This window comes from Trachinotus anak, unplaced genomic scaffold (genome assembly GCF_046630095.1).
Source record: "Trachinotus anak isolate AG129_WGS33_773 ecotype Australia unplaced genomic scaffold, CSIRO_AGI_Tana_v1 ptg000019l, whole genome shotgun sequence".
NCBI lineage: Eukaryota > Metazoa > Chordata > Actinopteri > Carangiformes > Carangidae > Trachinotus > Trachinotus anak.
This window is the reverse complement of record NW_027273870.1, coordinates 6,659,989-6,679,613: the sequence shown is the minus strand read 5'-3', so window position 1 is coordinate 6,679,613 and position 19,625 is coordinate 6,659,989. Positions and strand designations below refer to the sequence as shown.

Sequence of the window (19,625 nt, the reverse complement as noted above, 5' to 3'; positions counted from 1 at the left end):
CGACTTGACTAGATGTCCACTATGCAGGCTGTAAGCTCCTGGTGAATATAGCTTCATAAAACAACAATCTTTAACGCCTTAAACACATTACACAAGTTCATCCGCAGTCTGTTTGTTTGCCAAAGGAGACTTCAGTTCCAAAGACTCCATTTCTAAGTATGTTGTTATTACAGGACAAAAAGTCACAAAACCAAGTAGAGATAACCGTAGAGATAACCTTCACAGTATGTGGTCATACCATCTGTAATCAAGGAATTATAAACAGTCAAAGAAATACCTTGAAATATTTATGAAATAACTGGAATGAAACAGAAAAATCATTGATTTTAGGCTGTTCATACAGAGCCTCACAATTCTTAGTTTAATGTGGGGGACCTATCTGTATATTAAGTGACTATTTATGATTCGGTTTTAATGCAATCACCAAATGTCAATACATCTTTTAAATATTCTTTCTGATAACTAATAATGCAGTATTAATTACTAATTTGTCTAATTAATATTATTATCATTATTTCATATACTATCACCAGACTGAAAATGTCCCTTTATTGGTATGTCTAGTCATTGTATATATGACAAACTCTTACTTCTTTGCTCATAATCAACTGATGAAGCGTCCAAACAAAGAAGCCAGTCGGTCTCTGGCGCCATCCAGCGGCCATATGTTGTCACTGCACTCCTCTGAGCACGAACAGTGACAAGTGTGTGGGGGAAATTAACGACACAGTCAGTCATCAGTTAGTTTTTTAGAAAAGGCAGTCGATAAAAAAACAAAACAAACAGTAATGTGTTTAAACATTATCTATAAAGTGTTATCACTGTGTTGCCCTAATGCAAGATTGCTTGTCGGTTGCTATAGCAACAGCACTCCGTTTTACTGGAGGGGAGTCAACAGAAATTAGCTGACTCCAAGTGTGTTTACGAGGGACTTGTGATAAGAAAAGAAGTGTCTCAGTAAGTGCTTTCTATTTTGTGTCAACTCATATGTCTTCTTATCATTAGTTTCTTTCGTGTAGAGTCAATTTCTGACCTTTGTGACATTCGGCTGTCACTATTAACTACCTTTCAAGAGTAATGTTAGCTAGATTTAACGCAGCTAAGCTAACGAGATATTTCAGTGATTTTGAACGGTAAAAATCACTCTACAATCTTCATCATCATCATCAAATTCTCGCTAGGACATCGGAAATTTAATTCATTCTAGAATCTGTTTATTTATATTTATTGTTATTTTTTATTCGACATAGTATTACAGGCGAAGTTTTATTTGTATGATGGACTTAGAGCTGTAGCTGCTAGCATAGTGTCCGATGATTTAGCAGTCATTCAATGTCTTTGGAGCAACTCCACGATTTGTTTTTAAATTTTATCATCATAGTCTGCGTCTCTGCCAGGAGATTTGCTCAAATTCATAAACTACAACTGAACTGTAGCTCACAATGTAACAGAGATAATGTTAAATGAAATCCCAGTGATGGTGGGTAATGCATTTTATGCGTCTTTTAAGTTGCAGATGGAGGCCTCCTCACAAAGTGGAGCTGGGAGGGGGCTGTGGAACAACCCCAGGGCCACCCCATACAGCAAGGAGACCCAGGATATGCTAAGAAGTGAGATGGTGCACTTGTTGATGTTCTGGTTGGGATGGTTAGGTATAAATGGAACATACACAGATAGAGGAACTGACTGTGTGTGTGTGCCTGTGTGTACAGGTACATAGAAGTGTTAACCACTGTATGTGCTGTCTGTTTGTTTGCTCAGTAATGATGCAGGAGTCAAGACTCACAAACCGCCAGAAAAAACAGATCAATGAGTGTCTTAAGAGTAAGTGTGAAGTGTGGGATGAGGGGTTGGGAGGGGTAATTTGGTGATACTCAAGTATAATAATCAAGTATAGATATTTTACGTATTATTGAAAATAATTTAATGTGATAAAGTGCTCACCATACATATTTACTGCAACACTCAGCATATTAACATATTAAATATTGAACTGTGAATTAGCCCAATGCCCAATGAGCATTGAATTTACTTTGTTGCTGAAATATTCCCTCAACAAATGATTAAACTTTTTAAACATTAGTACAGTGCCACATTAATACTTTCATTTTTTAAAAACTTTTCCTCCACAGATGGAGCAGCTTTGCCACTGGCCCCTGGCCCCATACCATCGCCGTCTCCCCCTCAGCCTAAAACCAGTAAATCTGTCCAGAAATGCCTGCCAGCCAAGCCTCAGAGACGCAGCGCCGAATCTTGTCGTTCTGGGAACAGCTACGTCAGAGAAAAGTTCCATCCCACTCCTACAAGTATGTTCTTGAAGCCTACAAACCTAACATTGCAGACAGTTCCAACTCAGGTCCTTTGTCATTAAATCTGGCTAAATTTGTAGTAATGCTGTTTTAACTACTGCATCCTGAGAAACATTCAGTCATATTATCACTCTCCTTTTTTCACTCTAGGAGACTTAGAGAAAGAGAAGAGGAGGCTTCAGAATATATTGGCAACAGGAGAAGAAGAGCCCACAGCTGCATCTTCCCAGAATTTCCATACATGTTTGAACCCAGGCGTGATGGAGGAGAGGGATCCGTATCAGGAAGGTGAGACTTACTGCACAGAAATAGGCGATGTAGGAGAGTTACAGTAACTGAACCTGAACAGAAACACACCATATTAGAATTAAGATGTTTTGTTTAAGAGAACAAGATGATCATGTTGATAGTCTTGTTTCTGACTTCAGCCTAAATGAAATTCTGCTGTGAAACACTGTTTGACTAAATATGTCCACTGCCCCCTGAATAAGTCTAATATTAACTTGTGTTTGTGTCTTCTGTAGTTCTGGATGAGATAGAGGATAGAAGACAGTTTCTGGCAGATATGGCCTCTCTAGGTCAGGAGAGGCAATACATCAACATCATCAACACTGAAATATCCCAGGTAAACAAGCAATGGTTTACACCTTAGCTCAAATTACTCTCTATTATGCTGCACTGTATGTTGTATCTATGTTTTTGTAACTTCAAATCTAATCTTAATCTTATAAACAATATAATTTTGTGTTGAAGGGCAGATCAGTAGCATTGTAAACAGATCCATAAAATGGCATCAGTGTCAGATTCCATGCATGTTGAAAGCAAAAAGGAATAATTTATTCTCTCTTAAATACAACTGCACTGAAACCTGTGTTGTGTCACGACTTCAATCCAGAAAATCAGAGAACTGGAGGCACTGGACAAGGCCCGCAGTCGCAAGGAGGATGCAGTGACATGCAAGAGGAAAGAGGAGAGTGCAGAACAGACAGAAAATGTGGACTTGTTGGAGACAATGGCAGAGAAGACTGACCACTGATCCAATATTTGGAAATGACCTGGGAATCAGGTGCAGGCAGTATAACTGCAAAACCATTGTTCATGTTATGAATGGACTGAGTGAAGTGCATTAACAAGTGTGATTGTGATACCATACAGCAGTGCAGAAGAAACATGCTCAGGCCATGAAAGCATTAAACAAAAAACAAACATTATCTACTTGCATTAACTTATTTTATTCCTCTGCCTTCCAGTGTCAGTATTTTATATAATCCTGCTGCTGCTTTAGGACAATGTATAGCGCTACAGAAGCCCTTGGTTTCAGCTGGACAGGAAGACAGGCACAAAGCAGAGGCAGACACAACAGAGATCACCATTTAAAATGGAGGACAACCGGACAATCTAAATGCCAAAACAGGAACAGAATGAGTAAACAATACGGGCATTTATATTAGCTCCAACAAATGATGCTAATCCACATATGCAATTAAATAATGGCACTCATACAAACAATCTCAATATTAACATGTTTTTTCCACTTTAAAAGGCAAAGCACTGAAACATATAGAAAGGCATAGTGAAATATAAATTAATGATTGCATATTATGCAGGTTATCCCCAATAGTTAAAATGTTAAAATACTGAATACCTGCCTTTTCTAATGTTCATTATTGCATGTGTGACTTTTCATATTAATAAATCTTTCAAACAGACATCTGCAGTTTAATACCTTCTATAATGCTGTCCTCCACAGCTCACATTTTCTAAATCTGTCTGATTTTGAATCCCACTTGTTTCTCATTGTTTCCATACACTCATAAATGTGTGTCTGTGTTCATCCATCCATGAAACTCAAAACAAGGAAACAACAAACAATCATAATAAAGCAGCTAGAGGAGCTTAGGTATCCATTGTTGAGTGAGAATTCATTCAATGGTAGATTTAAAGCAGGGTTCATCTTAAAAAAAAATAAATCTTTCACTAGTACCACAGGCTCAAACTAGACATAACATACAACCTTCTCAGATATCCATCTACTGACCTTTGAACACAAGGAGTAGAGGAGATGGAAATTCAAGCTGTGACTAAAAACATCAAAAACTCAGGGATTAAATTGCATCAAACTGACTTCATTCAAGGCGAACTGACGGATCACACCACTGTTGAATCTTGATAGAGACCTAGAGGGCAGCGAGGCTGTGCAGCACAGAGTGAAGCGAGGACATACGACAAATCAGTGCAGTAATCTAGAAACCTAATCTACACTTCATTATCTTGAAAGGTCAGAGAGCTTACAAATACATCAGCTCTTAAAGCACTTGAGTAGTTGTACTGTCTGTTAACACACAAAGGCAATGGATAATAGTCACTGAAGAGACTTTTTGGAGAAGCATCAAGTAAGACATGAGCAGGGTGTGGGCTCTGGGTTGCACTTGAAGTCATTAATAAGACATTTACAGGAAAACATCATCTCATCTTCTTGACCTGACGTACTTCCTTTCTCACATCCTTTTTTTTAAAAATTTCCTTAGTCTTGTTAAAACAGTCTTATAGCCTCTTAAAGGAGAATGCATCCTCTTGTTGTTCAGCTCTTCTCCTTGCGAGGGCTGTGGCTACTGCCTGGTTCTGCTTTATGGCTCAGCCGCTTCAGCACCTTAATGGGTTTAAACTTTGGCGCTTTTTTCTTCTGCTGGTTGCTGTCTGGATCCTTATGGAAGTCTGATGAGGGAGAAAATGAGAAATAAAATGATATTAAAAAACCACAAAAACAGAAACAGTAAATGAGAGCGAAAGCGTGAGATGACCTACCTTTCTTCTTCAGCATGGCTTCCATCAGTTTGTCCTCCTCTTCTTCCCTGTGACAGAAAGGTTGTTAGATCACTGGTAGTTGCAAACATCACCAGTCGATGCATCCTGGCTCACTGCAGAGATACAGTGTAACTACCAGTTATTGATTACCTCTGCCTGTCCTGGTCCATGTTGTTGACAATTTGGTTGCGCTGTTCAATGATGGTAACCAGCTCAGCCATTAGCTCCTGCTCCCGGCTCTTATCCTCCTCGGTCCAGTCTTTCTCTGAAGGGAATATGATGAATTATTTATTGTATACCATTTACTATTCATATACTATTTATTGTATAATCCATATGTGAAATCAGTAAATATCAGAATACAATTACGAGTGCACTTTGTAGGTGTTTGGAAGATTTATGAATTATTGATGCAACAGTAACATCAGTAAGAAAACATGTACATACACATCCCATGAGAGCAAATAGTCAATAGAGAGTCCTTCACTGTTAAGTGTGTAGCGCTGAGTGGTCTATGCAGTGTATGTAACAAGTACTAATGTTCTGAAATATGGTAGGTTTTACTGAGTGGGTGTGGAAATACTATTTAACATCTTTTTTTTTTTTTTGTTACAGATGTAAGAACATACTGGTTCTTCTTTAGTGTAATCTGTGTGTAGATGTACAGCTGAGTAACACACAACACATTGGCAATGAATATGGCTATAGGTACTCTTAACATGATATGGCCAAGCACACCTGGTTTGTTGAGCAGACACCTCAGCTCATACTCCACATCAGCTTGCCTCTCCTCCAGGTTCTGCTGCTTCGCCCTGCAGTGAGCAACATACACACACTGTTAGAAACTGGTATCCTTCAATTATTACAAGTTATTACTTTTAACCTAGTCTCATACTGACAGAGAAACAACAAAGAAAACATCTCATCCTCCCTAAAAACAAGACTTAGATTTTTCAAACAGCTTATATCGCAAAAGTATTGTACATGTGTTTATTAATATAAAACATACGACTGCATAATTCATAATCTGATTGTATTCCATATATAGTTTGAGATTTTCTCTAAACCTTTCAAATCATTTTGATGTTGAAAGATTCACCAGTCAACTTTGTTGCAGAAACTTTTCAAAACGATGCTGCAACACGATCTTCTTCTCCACCGTCATCAGTACGCTCACACTGTTCCACACAATCATATTTCTTCCAAAGTGAATACACAGCTTCAGTCTCAACCCCTGCACACAGCTCGGTCATCATTCATTAGAACCACTGTATCCTAGCTCACTCATTAATGAAGCAGTTATTTGTAATTAAAGTGACTGACTGAAGCAACTCTGGTGTCAGGTTGTGCGACCGATGGGCACTGAAGTCAAACAGTTCAAAACGTCTGAGACTCACGTGTAGACCAGCTCAGCTTCTCGCCGGACTAAAAGGTGTTTCTCGTGGATCAGAGTGAACCAGTCCACCAACAGGTGCTCCTCATCCTCATCTGTGATCACAACAGAGGAACACAAGGATATTCATTAAACTTTCATTACTGATTATTGTTCTTTAAGGTAAAGTTCAGGCATCTTGGCTTTTTTGCTTCTTGCCTAAGAGACAATTTGTAATCTGTGTTTTTAGTGATGTTTTAGTCATGAATATGGTGAGACTTTGATGTGGGGACTCGAGGAACTGCCCTAAAAGCATTGCAGTATGATACCGTTAGGGTTGTCTCTCAGTTTCTTCTCCAGCTCCACTCCCCTCTGCTCCAGCTCATCCAGCTGTTTCTCCAGCTGACCCATCTCCCCGTGGATGTCCTCCACAGGGATAAACTGATCCGACTGCACCTGGAGGGAGGTTTGGAAGAAGAAGGGGCCATTTGAGTACTTCTTCTGTGTTGGACACAGAATTGGGAATGTGTGCATTCTATCCAGTTTGTTTCTATGCTGAAACTTAAATTCTGTCTTTAGCTTTTATACCCTGCGTTTGATCAGTGGGAAGCCATGACCAGGGGCTGGCGGTCTGGCAGGACGAGGGCCTTTAGGTGGCCTGTTTTTGGATTTAGCAGGGGAGGGAGAAGCTTTCCTGTTGAACGGGTTCTCCTTACAAATCCGCTAAAATGAGAAAAGAGACACAGCTGGATTTATATAACGTGCAAAGTGTATTTCTTTATATTGCTTTATTTGGAGGTGGTCCTATTACCTTGATGTGCGACTGGGTGCCCCCTGAGGCCAGTGGGCTGGGGGTCGTCGGGGGTCGTGGTGGAGGGGCTCCAGCACCCTTGGTCCCCGAACTGCGACTGGTCTGTGGGGTTGCTGGAGCTGAGCTGGCATTTGACGGCATGGGAGAAGGGTAGGGGCTGGGGGAGGGATGAGGCAGACGCTCAGTGGAGGAGGAGGAAGGGGAGGCCGTAGAGTCGCATGGTGAACAGATGGAAGGCTCTGAGAGACTTTTGGTGAAGGCGTGTTCCTGGTCGCTGCTGGCACTGCCACTCAAGGGGGGCTGGGAGGAGCTGTGGTCTGAGCCAGAGGACAGACTCTCTATGCTGAGAGCTGGAGAGGGAGAGCAAGAGGAGGGCTGAGAGTGAGGGAGAACTGAAGAGGAGGGATTCAGTAAAAACCAAGCAGAGGGTGCAGAAATGAAACGGGAATCAAAGTAGTTAGGACAGAAACGGAGAGGATGGGGGAAAAGTACAAAAAACGATGAGCATCTTTATACAATATCTCTCTCTCTGTCACATCTGTCACCATTTACATAGAGGGTATGTTTTCTCTGTACTCTACTCCAACCTTAGAGTCATTGTTCCAGGTCAACAGTGCTGAACAACATTTAAATTCACACATGTAAACTGTGCGTCAGTGCTGGAAGGTATATTTTGTCACTTGCGCAAAAGAGAAAGCAAAAGACGTGAAGCTGATTCTGGGTGTGATATTTGCATTGGTGGGTTGTCTGTCGTTGTCTCTCCACATGAGAACAGGAAGTGAGAAGAAGCAGACTGTCATGAGGCTGGCACAGTTAAGACAATGCATTACAGTAATGCACCGACTGTTTGGTATATTGTTATGATGAACTCAAATCACAAAAACCACAGTGCGACAGATCAAGAACACCGCTCAGGGCAGAGGTGACTAAAGTTAGAGCTGTCAAAAGACAAGACTGCATCAGCATAACCTCAGAGGGTTATCACATGATGACATGACCTCAGTCCAATAAAACATGCATGCCACTGAAACAAGTATTAAATACAAATATATTCTCACATGATGTCGACACTTTAAGGTCATGGTTTAATTTCAACACCAATCTATTGAAATACTGCAAAAAATGCGTTGATTTCCATGAAATGTCCCAATAAATGACCAAACACTTTAGTAACATGTAGTGGTAAAACAGGGAACTACAGCATGAGAAGATGCATGTTCTCCTTATTCAAACTTATTAATTTCTACCTGAAGGGATATGAAGGGTAATTTATTAGTGTCAAGTATTCCCATCTCTGCAGAGGATAAATCCTCTTTAGGTGAGGTGATAGCAGACTAAAGGTTTACTCTTACTGCTCTGACACTTTAGGATTGTACTTAATAACCTGCCTGTAACTGTTTGAACTGGTTATGTGTGTTGTTTGGTATTTTCTATGCTGTAATCTCAGCATTATTATAAATGAGGGTCATACTCAATGATTTCTCTGAGAATAAAAAATGACAGAGAATAAAATCTGTAGTGTTGTCTCTCTCCTTGCCTTTAACTACTGTATAGGATGTTTGCTGTTCTGATAAAACTCACCCTGGTTAGCAGCAGGTGGCTGTGGAGCCCGGGGTGCTGGCCGTTTCTTGCTCCTCGCACTCCCAGGGCTGGCAGAGCGGGAGGAGCTTCCTCCACTTGGGGGGGTCTCTGTACCTGTTGCATCAGCCGCCTTAGTGATGCTGTACCATGGGTGACTGGCCACCACTGTGGGTGGCACTGCACTCCCTTCGCTCCCCTCCTCTTCCTCTACCTCATTATTTTCATCATCATCGTCCTCAAATGGGTTGGAGGGTGGAGGGGGTGTGCTGGGTCTGGAGCCTTCCCCTTTGAGAGAGGACAGAGAGCCTGTATTGGGAGGTGTTGCCAATCCGGCAGGGGGAGGGGGAGGGGCTTTCTTCTTCTTGGACTCTGACTGGACCAGGGCGAGCCAAGGTGGGTCTTTGGGTTTATGGGTGCCACTGGACAGGCTGGACAGTGAAGATACACAGATATGGATGGGGGGGTCACAGAGGGGAAGACAACAAAACAGGAAACAAAACAAATGGAGGCACGGAGGGGCAAACAACTACAGTGCATGTTGTAACAAGATGTCATTCAGAGAAAGACCGTGCTGACATGATTAAGGCAGGTGAAATGGTGGCAATGGAGAGGAAAAGAGGAAACCGAGCTACCTTCCAGGAGACTGTGATCTTTCTTGAGGTTTGGGAGGAGTTGGAGGCTTCTGATGCTCACCTGTGATTTCAGGTAAAACGTGAGGATCAGTATCAAATGGCACATTTATCTTAATAATAATTTATATTCTGGAATAAGCACACACCAACTGTAAGGCCGTCTGTCGTACGGGGCAGCCGAACCCGAGGGGCAGGACGAGGAGGAGGGGTGGGTTCAGAAACCCTGCGGGGCGCTGGCACTGGTCGACTGGCACCTTCATGATGACTGACAGGTGTAGAAGGGAGGCCCCCATTGGCTGTGTATTTGTCTGGTGTTTGAGTGTCCTCCTCTTTCTCTCCCTCATCCTCCTCTTCATCACTCTCATCAAAAGGGTTCGGAGGAGAAGAAGAACGTGGTACCTCCTCCGTCGCTCCACTACCATCCATCTCTTTTGCTGTTTCCAAAGAGTCTGCTTTATTTGTTGTAGCAGGAGTGACCGCGGCAGAGTCACTGGCGGACATGTCAGTGTCATTCGTTCGGCTTATCGGGGGCGGAGTCTTATTCTGGTCCCTCTCAGAGGGCGAGGAGTGAGGAGTTGTGCTGCGACCAATCCTGGCAGACTGAACTGCCACTGGTCTCTTACTAAGATCAGGTCGACCATTCTGATCGGCTAAAGCGTGCCTTGCAAGGTGATGTGTACAGACCAGCGCCCCTGAGTTGCTCCCCAATTTGTAAGATCCAGGAAGCAGAGTGCTGTGACACTCTGTGCACCTGAGACAACAATGACACAGTAAGATCTTCAACAGTCATAAAGATTGTTGAAGTACTTTATAAAGCTACAAAAGATGAATCATCATTAATTAAGCACATATATAACAAAATACAAGAAATCTAGTATCGTTTGCTATGTTAAACATTATCTGATCTATCTATTAACTGTTGTCTATTGTTTTTCAGTTATAATTCTTAAGATTTTCATCACATCAAACCATCATTTTTGACACTATTAATGGCAGCCATTTTTTCAGCAATAACCAATCAAAGTATTGACATTGTGTAGTTGCCTTTTTATATTGTAGTTTTCATTGTTAGTGGCAGGAGTCTGCCAAATTGTTAAATTATGATAATGTACTGCTGGTGGACTGGTGAAACATGGACAGTGTTAATACGGCATGATGGGGAAAAGGCCAATTATTGACTGACTTCTTCATTAAAGCAACATCAGCTTGTGTGGCTGCGCTGTAAATACATACACCAGTTGCTCTTACGTTGTATTTCTTACAAAGCGGCTGCTCAAGGAGTGTTTGCTGAAAACCACGGTATTAAATGCACCTGTTGTTGCCGCCACAAACCATGGGTGTCACAAATCAACAAGGACTGAGATCTTAAGGATTACAACTCATCTGAATAGTCTGTATAACACACAGTCGTCAGTAGCTGTAGCTGCAGGATTCACCTGAAGCAGTTGCGATGGTAGAGCTTGCCGTCCACCAGAAACCTCTGCACCAGGTGGACGTGTTTCTGGCAGGCAGCGCAGGTGCTGCTGAGCGTGCCGCGGCTGACCTCTGCGACCGCTGCCACACCTGTCTGCGCGGGCTGGCTCGGCTAGTGCAAATGACCGGGGCGTTGTTCGCAGGGAGGGGACAAGGCGGAGACGTCAGGGGAAGCGGGGGTGGAGATGGAGAGTAATGGGGGAAGGGGGAGATCAAACACGGAGTCAGGATTTGAGGATGAGGATTGTTCATTCTGTGAAGCTAGCTACAGCTGCTTGGTTCCTGCAACATCTACTGCTCATTGATTCACGTGGTTCACTACTGCATCTCGTTTTCATTTTAAAATCATCATTTGATTGATACAAAAATGCTTATTAGTTCAAAAAATCCAAACAGCTTGGGTTAGTGGCTCTTCGAGTCACACATTTGGATATGACTGATTTTTAGGAATTATATATAGTTTTAGGCGTTTGTTTTTGTGTTAAGTAAATTAAAGCAGCATATCCAAAACCTTGGCACACAGTGTTAGGACAGTACAACAGTTAGTTTTTTTTATGTACAAGAGATTGTTGAAAGAAAAAACAACAAAAAAAAAAAAAAACGACTGACCTAACTGTTTTGCTTTCACCTCCTAACCCCACCCCCCCCAACCCAGCCACCCCACGCCCATCCTACTGCCTATGCTCAGGACCAGAGAGTGGAGGGGGGGTCAGATGTGAGGAGGAAGAAGAACAGGAAGAGGAGGGAGTCGAATGGATTTCCATCTGAGGGGGGTTTGGGGGTGGGGTGGAAGTTGTGGAGGAGGAAGGTGGCAGTTCATGGGAATATGGGGATGGAGGAAAGAAGTTGAAGGCATGCGAAAGAAAAGAGAGACAGGATACAGAGGCTATCTTTATAGACTTACTCTACCTCTGTTGCTCCGTTTTCCCCCTGCTGTGCAACACAAAGCCCCCACGAGGAAGTGGTAATTACAAAATACATATGTGGATATTGTACATTGTTGTACAGGATGAGGTAATACCCCCAAAAATAGCAGATTAGATATTCTAAGGCCTCAGACACCGATATACTACCCCAAAAAAAAAAGTGAGGATTCAGTGTGCTTATCGCGGCCTCAAAGGGAAACCATGAACAAAATATTATCTAAAAACATGCAGCTCCAGCAGATACTTTTAGCATGCAGAGCTTGTAGTGTTTAGCGTTGCCTAAAGTCTGTCAGGCCTTAGAAATAAAAAATAAATAAATAAATCAACACATGCATGAGGGTACATCCTGGTATGTCTCTATGTCCTCTCCTGCTGCCAAGTCTTGTTCTTACCTCAGACTCAACCACTTTGCCTTCCAAAGGGGTCGGAGTCCTTTTCTGGACCGGCTCATTATGATCAACAGAACTCAGCCTCTTCATGCAAGGAGGGTTTGCTGTGAAAGATGAAACAGAGGAAGACAGTCAGTTATTTATATAAGTTGTTGTCACACCCATAAGTTCAGTTTTAAATTGTAGTTCTCTTGTATTAAATGAAGGTCAAAAAACAAAAAACTGGAGTTCACACTGCTGCAAGTCAACCCCAGCTGAATTGAGTGCACCAACCGTGGGACTTGTTGTTGAAGAAGTTGTAATACTGGGAGACGTAGGTGATGATGCTGAGCCGGTCAGGCACTTTCATGGACACCATGTCTTCTGGGTCCAACAGGGCTGGAATCCCCAGCTGTGTCTCGGCCACTTCAAACGCCTGAGATGAGGTCATAAGAGAGAAGAGGAGAGAAGCTGAGAACCAGCGAGCGTCGAGTTTATTGAAATAATTCAATTATATTCAAAGAGAGTGATCTGATCAGTACAGCTGTTATCTTGTCACTTTGAGCAGGTAAAACAACTTGTGTTAGGAACAATATCAGACTCAAACAGTATTTTGGCCTGTTTTGGGAATAATTCTTTGGTATAAAGTAATGGAAAATGTTGACAGTCAGGTCTGTGTATTATCCTGACTATCCTTTTTCTTACTGTACAAAACTTCACATTGCAGCACAAACAAAAATCCATTTACCTTCATTGTGCTGGGCTGGAAGGACAAATCTCAGACACTGATATCTAAAACCTCAGCAAACAAAACTGAAACTGAACACATAGTTCCACACACCACTACAGGCAAGTGAGAATGTATGTCTTTTATTTCATAATTCAAATGAAACCCTTAATCTGCGTATTCACAGAAACCCAGTTATTTGTCTCCATGTAAAAATAGCGAGGACAAAATAATGTTTTTAATGTGTGCAACAAACCAAGATCCTTGCCACAGCTCACCAACCAGCAGATACTTGATGCCTGGAATAATGTAACTCTGCTGCCAAAACATCAGTCACTTGTTCACAATGTAGTGGTTTGTCTTTTGAGGATAACCATCACAGTAATGAAAAATTCCATTGAAGAAATGAGAGAGTGGGTAAAGTTACATAACAACACAGATACAATCGTTGGCAGTTACACAACACTGACATAATCCAGCCAACCAATGCTACACAAGGGAGGGAACCAAACCTAAATTAATGAAAATGCATTGTACTGCACTGTAATATCTACTTATCTACTTACTTATCTACTTCTTTCCTCTTATCTACTTTCCTACAATTTACTAAACACTAATGAATGCTCTAGACTGATAACTTATTACTGAGCCACCACACAGACCTATTTCACAGCTACATGCCAAAGCAGTCACCAAAACAAACACACTGCTGCTCTTGGTGAAGACACAGATAGCTCACATGAACCCATTTTAGTCGAAACTGAGAGACTCGGAAAAGCAGCTCGGTTCAGTGTTGGAGTCCAAAACAGGATGCGATGATGAGTCAGTCCTTTCAGACTGACGCAGTGACGCCTGCTAAACAGATCAACACATGTCAGGAGGTCAGGCCCAGGTCGTTTACGGTACATTATAGATGGTGCTTATTTTATTTTAATGTGGCTGAGGTTTAAAAGTTAAACTGATTGATTTAAAACTAGAATTACTGCCTTGTGGTTGTATCCCTCCGCAGACCTGCCAAATGCAGGAAACGTGGTCACAATCTCCCCTTCCTGAGTTACAGCAGTGAATAATAGCCACAGGTGTTTTGGCAGAGCATTATGATGTCACAATGAAGTTTAGCTTTGACCATATGGATATAAAATGTTATCACTTCATTTTATCCTTAGAGACATTTGAGTTAAAATGTGTCATAATTAGTGAGTGAATTTGTAAGTTATGGCCAAAAATGTGTTTTTTGAGGTCATGGTGACCTTGACCTTTGAACTTTGACCACCAAAATCTAATTAGTTCATCCTTGACTCCAAGTGGACATTTGTGCCAAATTTGAATAAATTCCCTTTAAGCGTTACTGAGATAATTTTACAATTTTATGTTTTTATTTAATTTTATGTGCTAATTTATAGTGTAATACAGTAATACAGTAATGTGTGAGGAGCTGCAGTTGAGAGTAGATCTCTGACAATCAGAGATCAACCTTAGACAACAGTCTCATGTGAACAAGGTCAAACACGGGTTGAACATTCAGTATCTCCGTATGAAAAGGCCACAGGAAAAGTAATCCAGGGAGAGACCCGAGCATGAACAAATTTAAGGAGCTCACACTCTGGCTCTTAAACAGTACCATCTGAACTAGAAGATTTGCATGCTCTCCACATTAACTAACAGTCATGGATTACTCACTCGGGCTTAGTCCTTACGGGTACTGTGAAGTACTTGCTTTATTTATAAAAATGCAAATGTCAGACAGCATGCTGGGAGTTTGTTTCTGGTGCCTCCACCAGCCACTTAACTTTCGCTGCAAGCTGCTGGGTGTAAGAAATGTAAACAGCAGCAAAGAGCTGCCAAAGCTCAGCTCAGACTGAAGATGAGGAGACTCCCATTTCATCCCTCAATGTCTTTTTGGCTTACAAATGATGTGGAAAAACCCAACAAGGAAAATATGATAAAAATAAGTTCTTGGATTCGTTATTCTAATAATATAAAACTGCGAGTTCAGCACTTTTACACTTAAAATCCTGTCTACATGTTCTCTCCACAGGCTTATGTAAAGGACTTTCTTCTTCTTTTTTTTTTTTTTAAATCTTTTTTGGATGCTGAATACTCTGGCTCCCACCCTCTTTGTCAGTCCATCAGGATTAAGTAACACTTCTCTCTGCACAGACAGTCAAATACACTAAGTCACACCCACCATTACTGCATGCAATCATAAGGCTTAATAAGTTTATGGCTGAGTTAAGCACATGCAGTAATAGATGGAACGCCTGAAGCTTACTGACAGATAACAATTAGCTCACAGGTGATTAAACTCACCCACAGACTGATATCACCATCCAACAAAACATCATGGGAAAGCTTTAACCTCAAAACATACAGCTGTGACACTGACTCACCAGTCGGTTGTTCTCGTAGACATTCTCTTTAGACAGCGAGCCAAAGTTTCTGGAATGACAAAAGAGCGTAAACGTTAAAATTCAAAACATTCAAGACAAGGCTGAGTGTGCAGGCAGCCACTGTGTACAGTTATATAGTCTGCGACAACTGCAACTCGTGGTATCTCCCTTTAGAACAGGGATCATACAGAAGATCATAAATAAGTAACTGTCCAAAGCCATGCTGATACAGCGCCGCACTGTATTTAGCTTGCTGGCCTATTTCCAGTTATGCTATGAACCATCAAAAACCTATTATTGGCTTGAGAGCATGATGGGCAGAAATGGTGTGCAGCTAAGCTTCCCAGCCACCACTGCAGACAATTCATCCCAAACCACACATAAAATGATGCCTGATGTGAAAACCTGCCAGGACAAAAGGAAAGAAGTGGCTGCACTAAACAGGAGCGATGGGCTGATAATTACAAGGCTGTGCTTTGAAATGCCTGGAGCAGGGAACTAAAGCCAGGCTCTCACCAGTAAACATCCTGCAGTAAAACTGGAAAATGTCTGAGGTGTTCTGGGATGAAAGCGTGGTTGTGCGCGTAAAGTAAGTTTATGTCGACTCGAGTGTCTCGCAGGAGGACAACAGTATGGCGGAAAAAAAGACGCATCAACCCTGGTGAGAGCTTGTGGAGACCATGTGGAACTCTCAACAAGGCAAAACCCTGTGAATGAGCTCCGTGTTGGAGCCGCACAAAGTGACCTCTGTTCTCTCTAATCTAGTTCCCATGGTCACACACACACACACTGAGCAGCACCTCTAATATCAGGATCATGTCAAAACAAGCCCACTGGGTCAGATCTGCCAACATAGCCAGATGGAACTTTAAAAAAAAATATAGTGGGAGTTTAAATTTGCCCCTCACAGAACAGACAGTGCCAACCGACTCTGACACCGATGATGGAGTGCTGTGTGTGATCTGAGTTGTGAACCTAATCCACTGTGACTCAGAGTCTCGCTCCAAGGTTTATTTTGGGAGAGGACTGTTGTGTGTGTGTATGTGAGGGTGTCAGCTATTTAAAATTCACATGATCAAAACCTGGGTGAACCTGTATATCCACTACATCTGGTTTAGTCAGATGGAAACATTATGAGGAAAGGAGATGGAGTGGGAGATGTTGTGACAGTCAGAAATGAAACTTATATATACATAATAGTCATTTTAGAAGAGTTGCAGAGACAAACAAGTGCATTATGTAGACAGGTTTCAATGCAGAGAGGACACAGAAAGGCAAAAGTAAAACTAAGTAGGTGATGTGAGTGTTTGCACTGCTAAATCGCATGACAGTTCGATCATGAGCTCTGATGATCACAATTTAATTTAAATGCAATTTTGACGGCGCTGCCTCATGCAGTTTGGTTATCTAGGCCATGGATGATTTCTTGCAGCCATATCTACTCCATCTCCAAAGAGCTGAGTGACCGTAGGTCTCGGCCGAGGGAACTGAGATGAGGCCATTTGCTGCACTAACGTCTCTCCTCTGGATCAGTGTGATGTATTTTGATGAGAATACACTGGCTGCAATGGCTGCAGGGTGGCTCTACATTGGTCTGGCCCAGCATTAGAGTTAAATCCAGTTTGACAGGCGGAGGTCTCAGCTGCAGATTAGCCTGACGGACTGTCTGTCTGGATCAAAGCACTTCGGCTCGGCCACTGCAGCTACACAGAGTGCTGAAGAGGGAGGCATGCTGGGACACAAATGGGTGAGACAGACCTCAAAAGTTGGGTGTTTAGGATTTCTCCAGTGTCACACTTTGAGCCTTACTGCTGTGATGTGTATGCAGATATATTCCACTTCACTGACTTGTCCTTCAGTGACTGCTCCAGTGAATGTTTGCTCTGCCACCATCCAAGCATAGTCCAATTTGCTCACAAAAGACTGGACCACCTGAGAGGTGAACAGCGTGAATAAGATGCCTACTGTCTAAAATCATTCCATCAGGCCATATTTTTCCTCCAGGACAGAGGAGGGACATAACATGTCATTTATCAGATGCTTTTACACATTCTTCCTACAACAACAAGGGTCACTGACTTGTTTCAGTAGGAATCAAACCACTAGTTCTGATGCTGTCAACAGGCTGCTCTACCCACTGGGCTACACAGGGCCACATTCAGCTACATGGGACTAGTGGTTTTCCACATAGATGCATTTCCAGTCTGAGTCATATGAATGTCAGAGTTTCTTTGTATGTTTAATGTCACACTGCAAATAATGAAAAACTTTTCAAATCAAATAATTTGATACATAAGGTCTAGAAACATATTTTAACAAACACATGATGGCCCCTCATCTGGGAGATGGAAGTCCCAAAAAACAAAGGCAGGCTGTCACTTAACAACACATACTTTGTACTTTTAGTGTGATTGAGCAAAGACTGGTTTAACTCACTTATCACCTGTAACGGAGTTATCAGCTGAGAGTTAATAAGTGAGTAAGAGATTTTCTATTTTTGGTCTGTACCAAAACAATAGAAAGTCATCACTTCCTCATCCCTATAATAAGCCATTTTAACTCACACTGAGAGTGCTGCTGTGTTTTGTGGTGGCTTCTGTACTGTGTGAGTAGGTGTAAAATGTAGAGAGGAGGGGTGTGTTGTTACAGACAGGGTAAGACTTGTCAGCCTGAGTTAATAACAGCGCATTGGCCTCTCCCTCACTCTACAATGTTCATAAAAATATTACTACTGCTGATTCTGGCTATGATATAACATACACTGAAACATACCTTGTTGACAAATTTAACACAAATGGCATGTTTCTGTTTGCATGTGTTATCTAACAACTAACCATGTTAATGTTAATTTTAAAGCTTTGTTGCATAGCATTGCATAGCATTGTAGCTGTTTAAAGCTACAATGTATTTAAAAAAAAAAAAAAGAAAAAGAAAATAATAATCTTGTGGACAGGAGCTTTACATAATCCCAGTCCTATAAATCTTTTCACAGATTAATCTAGAGCACAGATGAGTTAACGGCCTGGCTACTGAGTTTGTTCTGCCTTTGTATCCTGAATAGTTGCACAGCCATTATTTCTGTATTTGAACACAAATCCAAACACAACAGTTAACAGCCTGTCCACTCCTCAAAGAGATGTCTCTGCCTTTGACTGGAGCCTAATGCTCTTTCCAAAAACCAGTTTACCCCAGCAATGAAACTACTATAAACTGGTTTCTCCTTTAATCAATGTTACATCGTTAGACTGCAGGCTACTTACATCAAATCTGGTCTGTAACGATGTATTATGGCACAAAATGCCAAACCGTCCCGAAAGGACGTTGACATGTCCCTTATTTCCACATCGTTGTAATTTTCACATTGTATCCGACACCACTCCTGGAGAGCCTTCAGAGATCCCATCATAATGTGGTCAGAGAAATCAAAATACTCTTGTCAAATAAAATAAAATCGTCGTTTCTTGTCCCCGGCGTGGCAGGAGACAATGCAAAGTCTTTTCTTCAGTCATAGGCGAGTCATCGCCAGCGTTTCGGTGAAGGGGCGACAGGCAGGCAACACCCGATGTTACGACTCGTTACATTCATCCAAAGCCAGTGAGTCACGTTAAAAGACTAGCGCGGCTTGCTAGCTGATGTTAGCTAACTTTTGCAACTACAGCACGCATTATGCCCCTGCTTTATCTCCTGTACCGACTTCTCCAGACAGCGTGTAACGTTACAACATCTGAACTGGAACTTTGACCAGAACCACCCGGTTAAAACACGGCTGGTATCCAGAGCCGATGACCGTAGCTTGCCAACAAAGTTCTTGACGTAGCCAACTTAGCTAATGTTAACCAGCGGAGGTACCCCGCAGTTAGCTCCCGTCTGCAGTTTGCAGGCTCGTCTGGTACTGCGACGATAGTCTTCAGTGATGCAGTTTCAGTCGAGGAGACAGAGGTGACAGTTTCCTCCTTGAGGTGGACCACAACACGGTTTGTGTCTGTTGGTGAAATGACTGCAACAATAGCTGATAAAACACTGGATAAAAGGCTCGTCGCACCGCGAACTGCTCCTGGTGCCCTCTTTGAGACCTCAAAATTAAAACTCACTGTAAAATATACAACCCGGAAAATTAATGTTGATTAAGGCCAGTGCCAAGCCATGTCAGCCGCATTGATTGAAACACTGGCAGTTTGCCTGCCACTGCACTCAATGTCATGTTGTTGTTTCGCTGTGCGCCCAGTGGGTG

At 42.1% G+C, this 19,625-nt stretch overlaps 2 protein-coding genes across 3 annotated transcripts; one reads left to right on the top strand and one right to left on the bottom strand.

The window, feature by feature from the left end:
- The first annotated feature begins 678 nt into the window (after window positions 1-678).
- Window positions 679-4,279, top strand: cunh22orf23 (chromosome unknown C22orf23 homolog). Its single transcript, XM_071503703.1, has 7 exons — window positions 679-957; window positions 1,511-1,610; window positions 1,762-1,824; window positions 2,133-2,306; window positions 2,460-2,597; window positions 2,834-2,934; window positions 3,205-4,279. Exons 2-7 carry the CDS (start codon window positions 1,517-1,519, stop codon window positions 3,343-3,345), a joined length of 711 nt encoding a protein of 236 aa, XP_071359804.1. The 5' UTR covers window positions 679-957; window positions 1,511-1,516; the 3' UTR covers window positions 3,346-4,279.
- Window positions 3,526-19,575, bottom strand: micall1a (MICAL-like 1a). 2 transcript variants are annotated; one of them, XM_071503697.1, is made up of 16 exons: window positions 18,655-19,575; window positions 15,395-15,443; window positions 12,572-12,713; window positions 12,302-12,402; window positions 10,947-11,095; window positions 9,657-10,261; window positions 9,511-9,571; window positions 8,879-9,306; window positions 7,298-7,647; window positions 7,075-7,209; window positions 6,816-6,942; window positions 6,512-6,602; window positions 5,853-5,926; window positions 5,265-5,379; window positions 5,115-5,161; window positions 3,526-5,024 (listed from the first exon to the last, which is right to left on the bottom strand). In XM_071503697.1, exons 1-16 carry the CDS (start codon window positions 18,798-18,800, stop codon window positions 4,891-4,893), a joined length of 2,754 nt encoding a protein of 917 aa, XP_071359798.1. In that variant the 5' UTR covers window positions 18,801-19,575; the 3' UTR covers window positions 3,526-4,890. The 2 variants fall into 2 exon arrangements, with proteins under 2 accessions (XP_071359798.1, XP_071359797.1); XM_071503696.1 differs by having other exon boundaries at window positions 7,298-7,689; window positions 18,655-19,574.
- Between the last annotated feature and the right edge of the window lie 50 nt (window positions 19,576-19,625).

Coding starts and splice junctions, on each gene's coding strand:
- cunh22orf23 (XM_071503703.1), top strand. CDS start 1,517: ATGGAGGCCTCCTCACAAAGTGGAGCTGGGAGGGGGCTGTGGAACAAC. Junction 1,825..2,132: donor GATCAATGAGTGTCTTAAGA/GTAAGTGTGAAG, acceptor TTTCCTCCACAG/ATGGAGCAGCTTTGCCACTG. Junction 2,307..2,459: donor GTTCCATCCCACTCCTACAA/GTATGTTCTTGA, acceptor TTTTCACTCTAG/GAGACTTAGAGAAAGAGAAG.
- micall1a (XM_071503696.1), bottom strand. CDS start 18,800: ATGATGGGATCTCTGAAGGCTCTCCAGGAGTGGTGTCGGATACAATGT. Junction 7,210..7,297: donor GCACCCAGTCGCACATCAAG/GTAATAGGACCA, acceptor TTCTCATTTTAG/CGGATTTGTAAGGAGAACCC. Junction 6,603..6,815: donor ACTGAGAGACAACCCTAACG/GTATCATACTGC, acceptor TTGTGATCACAG/ATGAGGATGAGGAGCACCTG.